At 33.7% G+C, this 6,124-nt stretch overlaps 2 protein-coding genes across 2 annotated transcripts in view; both read right to left on the bottom strand.

Moving 5' to 3' along the window:
* LOC102592695 (inorganic phosphate transporter 1-4-like) overlaps positions 1-675 on the bottom strand; it is a 3,179-nt gene extending 2,504 nt beyond the window's left edge. The window contains exon 1 of the mRNA XM_015310581.1: positions 97-675. Coding sequence (XP_015166067.1) covers positions 97-628 — 532 coding nt within the window. The 5' untranslated portion in view covers positions 629-675. The remainder of the gene's footprint in view (positions 1-96) is intronic.
* Positions 676-4,133: 3,458 nt separating this feature from the next.
* On the bottom strand, positions 4,134-5,900 carry LOC102592353 (inorganic phosphate transporter 1-4-like). Its single transcript, XM_006351592.2, has one exon. It carries the CDS (start codon positions 5,871-5,873, stop codon positions 4,266-4,268), a length of 1,608 nt encoding a protein of 535 aa, XP_006351654.1. The 5' UTR covers positions 5,874-5,900; the 3' UTR covers positions 4,134-4,265.
* Between the last annotated feature and the right edge of the window lie 224 nt (positions 5,901-6,124).

Below are 6,124 nucleotides of genomic sequence, written 5' to 3'. Positions count from 1 at the left end.
CTTGAGGAACGGTTGAACCAAGGGGATCCACTTGATAGGCTGGCGCCTTGAAACAAGCCTGGAATACAGCAGAGATAATGATGGCAAAGATACCACCTCCGAGGATACCAAATCCTTGCATAGCGAAAACAGCAGCAATGAAGGCACCCCTAGTCTTTTTGTTGGCATATTCAGACATAATAGTAGCAGAAAGGGGGTAATCGCCACCAAAACCAAAACCAAGCCAGAAGCGAAAGAAGCAGAGGGTGGCCATGACGGTCTTAGGTTCCCTACCAAAAGAAAGGCCAGAAGCAATGGAACAAATACACATGATCATAAGGGTTACACCATAGACTTTCTTCCTTCCTATTTTGTCACCAATCCATCCAAAGAAGAGTTGTCCCGCAATGGTACCACAGAAGGCGACACCATTGATAGCAGCGGAAACATTAGGAGGTAGTGAACCAGGCTTTGAAGAGCCATCGACATGGTAGTAAATACGTCCAAGCAACTTAGTGACTAGAGATATGCAGAAGAGATCGTAGGCATCAGTAAAAAATCCCATACCAGCTATTATGATTGCTGTAAAGTGATACCATTGTGTTTTTGCTGAATCAAGTGCGTTCAAAACCTTCATATCCCCAGTCATTTTCTTCTTTCTGCAAATCAAAACAATGTAAGCTAATCTAATTTTCAATCGAGACCAAAATAGCAGCATTACCAATTCATAACAGCAAACACTTATTGTAACATACAAAAAATATTAGTTTACGACAGTAAAAAAAACGAACCACAAAACAAAAAGATAAAACGCAAGATCATGCATATATCAACCCAAGAAAGAAAAAAAAACACACCTCGCTGCAAATAGAAGAGAAAAAGGGTTTAAGATATGAGAGAGTAGAATATACGTTGAAAAGAGGTGTAGGAGTAGAATATTTATAATCTATAATATGGACTTAATCTATTCCTACATTATTTTGGTTAAAAATCCTATTTAGACCTGAATTATATAAATATCTAATCCTAAATACATTTGGTTTTAGTTAAAAATCCTATTTAGACCTGAATTATATAAATATCTAATCCTAAATACATTTGGTTTTAGTTAAAAATCCTATTTAGACCTGAATTATATAAATATCTAATCCTAAATACATTTGGTTTTAGTTAAAAATCCTATTTAGACCTGAATTATATAAATATCTAATCCTAAATACATTTGATTTTGGTTAAAAATCCTATTTAGACCTGAATTATATAAATATCTAATCCTAAATACATTTGATTTTGGTTAAAAATCCTATTTAGACCTGAATTATATAAATATCTAATCCTAAATACATTTGGTTTTAGTTAAAAATCCTATTTAGACCTGAATTATATAAATATCTAATCCTAAATACATTTGGTTTTAGTTAAAAATCCTATTTAGACCTGAATTATATAAATATCTAATCCTAAATACATTTGGTTTTAGTTAAAAATCCTATTTAGACCTGAATTATATAAATATCTAATCCTAAATACATTTGGTTTTAGTTAAAAATCCTATTTAGACCTGAATTATATAAATATCTAATCCTAAATACATTTGGTTTTAGTTAAAAATCCTATTTAGACCTGAATTATATAAATATCTAATCCTAAATACATTTGGTTTTCTATTCCAACTTTAGATTATTATTCCAACAGAAATTCCAATTCTGACAACAGAGCCCAAATATATTCCTATATTAACAAGGAATTGGATGCCAATTGGCTCTATGTTTCTTCTTTCAAAGCTATGCCAGATTTGCCCATCGATCTCCTAATACTCTATTCTTTGTGAATATATAGCATTCGTTGGATACTATATTGTGTATTTTTTGGCTTGAATTGTTCAATGTAGACGGGCAAGTTGAAATGCACACCAATACTAAAATCCACAAAATACACTCCAGTCATAAGATCAACATATGTCATTGAACTTTGAGAAAAAAATTATCTATGCCATTGTAGTTCGATGATATATTTAAATCTTTTCTCAATTGACAATGTAAATTAAGTTGTAGGACACAAAAAAACAACAAATGCACCCCGCAATAAGTTTATATGATACAAGCAACAAGTACAAAGCGTAATTTGACACAATCCTAATTTTCATTACTAATATGAACATTATTGAAATTAAATCAACCTTTTACTATTACACCTTTATATATATGCTTGAATTTTTTTTCTTCATGTTTTTAGTTTATAAATAAGTTTTTTGTTTTTTTGTTTATAAATAAGTCCATAATATCAATTAAAAAGAAAAAAAATAAATATCATAATATAGATTTAAATCGACTAAGATTGTTATTGATAATATATATAATTATATAGAAGGTAAAATAGATATGAGTTAGTATTCTTTTATCCTTTTTATATGTCATTTTAGTCAACAAGACATTGGTAAAAATACGGATCTATTAATTTGAAAAATCAAGAAAGTATTTGTTATTGTTTATTCCAATACTAATCCGAGAAGGTATATGATTTTTATTTACTTTATATTATTGATGTATATCCACAGGAGTTAAAACTCTTTTTTATTTGTGAAGGTATATGACGTTAATTACTTAATTTGAGAAAATTATTGGTCATATATATATATATATACCTTCTTTGATTGATGAAGTTGGTGGTGTGTTGTTTTTTGTTAATCTTTTCCTCTTTTAAGATTTTTTAGACTTTTTCATAGTTCGATTTCTACGATTAGTGGTTGATGTTATACTTAAAAAAATGAAAATTAGAGGTACGTAAAGGAAAACAATTGTTGGAAAATTACTTATTTACACTTAACAAAATAGTTTCACAAAAATAGGGCACATATCAGTCCATAAAACAACTTACTCCTAATAAATAAAACGCAAGACTCCTAAAAGAGACATAATACATGACTCCATTAATTCCTAGAAATCAGAACAACATGGGACTGACTCAACTTAAAAAATAAACACAACTCCTAATAGACTAAGACCTCATTTATTTTCATTAAGATTAAGACGTACGAATCTGAATGAACATCTGAACTATTAAGATGCTATCTTTAGATCTTAATACTAAATGATTAAAGATTGTTTGTTTTTCAATATCTGAATGTGCATAATTTCTTTGTTTATAAAAATAACAAATATGCCTTGAAAAAAAACAATAATTAAACATTAGAAATATATAAATTTAATAAAATAAAATTAGTATTTGCACAAAAATAAATCATGTTAACTAGTGATGGTCAATATGATTTGAATAATATGTGGTAGTTGACGGTGTGTTGGTGAAGAAAATCATGAAGACGAGGATGGATTAAGTAAACGATCTGCTAGTTATGGCAAAGGGTTCATTGAGAATATAGAACAAGCTTCAACTATCTTGTTGGTGTATATTTTCAACTGGAATTTCTTGTATATACCAACACAACATATTGATATTCAGAAGAAGAGTTAGAAAGAACACAAGTTGGTACTTCAACTCAATTAGGCAAAGACTGATTGAGCTTGGCTCAATTAGGCTCGGACTTGACTCACTTAGTTCGATGCTAGTCCTAGTTCGTAGGTTTGAATCTAGCTTGTTTGAATGGTTGTTACAAGTAGTTTTATAATGTTTCATATTGTATTGATTGTACTGCATTGTTTTGATGAATACAATATTTGAATAGATTATAATTTTATCACGTTATTACCTAATGTTACACATCAACAATCTAATGTATAAACTTACAATACTGAACAATAGATAAGGGAATAGAGTTATTATCACATATGGATTGCTTGCTTTAGAGTATGTTTCAGAGGTATTTAGTTAGTCAAGTTTAACATCTTGGCATATTTAGAGGCCAATTATCTTACTAAACTTTGTTGCACTTGGTGTTTTTCTGGTAGATACCAAAAAAGGTTCACTGCAAATGCTCCCAAAAGTAATTTTAACATGACGAAAATCCTAGTTTCGTCACTGTTCATGCTGAGAACCTACTGATATTGAAATTATTTAAAGCTAATTTTTTAATATAATCAATCACTCTTCAGTATATATTATAGAGGAGGGGGTAATCAAGAAAAGTTAATAAGAGAAGAGTTTTTTCATACTGCATCCAATATATATATGACACAAAACATACAATATATGGTTGCTGCAATTACACAGAATCACAGATACATAGAATGTCTACACTAATAGCTTGAACTTTAAAGTGCTACTAGATAGAACCTTTGCAGAACACATGAAGGATAAAATGGAAAGAAATGAAACTAGTATAACTGCTTTTATACAGGAACGGTCCTGTTATCGGATGAATGATTCTCCACTTCCGTTCCTTCCTCCGAGTTTTCGTTTTCCCTTGACATCTCCTCCAGTGACTTCCCCTTGGATTCTGGAACCAAGAAAGTGAAAAATAATCCAAGAAGGTTGACTACGCCAAGGACAATGAGTGAATTCCGAACCCCAATTCCAGCAGGGTACCCTGCATCAGCCTTGCTCTTGTCTTGTGGTTGAGCCAAATACAGGAATCCAAATGCACCAACCATTGCCCCAAGCTTTCCACATGCAGCTGATATTCCATGGCAAGTTGACCGCAATCTAGCAGGGAAAATCTCAGCAGGCACGACAAATGTAGTGGCGTTGGGTCCAAAGTTGGCAAAGAAGAAGGTGAGTGAATAGAGGACCACAAACCCAATATGGTGTCCAGGGAGGGTCCAGTGGTGGTAAGGAATGGCCAGAGCAAACATGAACACTGTCATCATTGTGAAACCAATCACTTGAATGGTAAACCTGCCAATCCTGTCAATGAGGAACACTGTGAACCAGTAGCCAGGCACTGTACTGCAGAGAGCGATAAGGGTTTGGGCTCGTGCAATTTTTTGGACCTCTTCAATTGCATTCATAGTCTTGGCAGCTGGAATCCATCCAATAGCACTGAAGATGTCCTTTTGGAACAAGTTTTGGCTGTAGTATGCAATGTCAAGAAGAAACCACGTACTGGTTGTGCCAAGCAAGTGGAGTCCATGTCGATTAAGAAATTTTTTCGTGAACAAACCAAATTCTTTGCCGGACTTTACAACAGGCTCTTTTTGCTCTGTCCCAATGTTAACCTGCATAACCTTTACCATATCTGCAGTGGCCTGCTTCACATTCTTGGCTACAAGAGCAGTGTAACGAGCCGTTTCAGGCATCTTCATCCTCCAGTAGTAAGAGAGAAGAGCAGGAAGTGACCCAGCCATCAATATGATCCTCCACACGTAATCAGCTTGAGGAACGGTTGAACCAAGGGGATCCACTTGATAGGCTGGCGCCTTGAAACAAGCCTGGAATACAGCAGAGATAATGATGGCAAAGATACCACCTCCGAGGATACCAAATCCTTGCATAGCGAAAACAGCAGCAATGAAGGCACCCCTAGTCTTTTTGTTGGAATATTCAGACATAATAGTAGCAGAAAGGGGGTAATCGCCACCAATTCCAAAACCAAGCCAAAAGCGAAAGAAGCAAAGGGTGGCCATGACGGTCTTAGGCTCCCTACTGAAAGAAAGGCCAGAAGCAATGGAACAGAGACACATGAGCATAAGGGTCATGCCATAGACTTTCTTTCGTCCCATTTTGTCACCAAGCCATCCAAAGAAGAGTTGTCCCGCAAGGGTACCACAAAAGGCGACACCATTAACAGCAGCGGAGACATTGGGAGGTAGTGAACCAGGCTTTGAAGAGCCATCGACATGGTAGTAAATACGTCCAAGCAACTTAGTGACTAGAGATATGCAGAAGAGATCGTAGGCATCAGTAAAAAATCCCATACCAGCTATTATGATTGCTGTAAAATGATACCATTGTGTTTTTGCTGAATCAAGTGCATTCAAAACCTTCATATCCCCAGCCATTTTCTTCTATCTGCAAATCAAAACAATATTCAACATGTAAGCTAATCCAATTTTCAATCAGCATTATCAATTCAAAACAGCAAACACTTATTATAACAAACAAAAAAAATTAGACGACAATCAAAAAATGAACCACAAAACAAAACGATAAAACGCAAGATCATGCATATATATTAATAAGAAATTCAATAGTATGTGACACAAAAATTGTAACAAAACAAATATGGATATAGCTAGGGGTGTCAAAATTA

The sequence above is a fragment of the Solanum tuberosum genome, unplaced genomic scaffold, assembly GCF_000226075.1.
Source record: "Solanum tuberosum cultivar DM 1-3 516 R44 unplaced genomic scaffold, SolTub_3.0 scf00130, whole genome shotgun sequence".
Classification (NCBI taxonomy): domain Eukaryota; kingdom Viridiplantae; phylum Streptophyta; class Magnoliopsida; order Solanales; family Solanaceae; genus Solanum; species Solanum tuberosum.
Note: the sequence above shows the minus strand (reverse complement) of the source record. Positions and strands in the feature narration are given on the sequence as shown.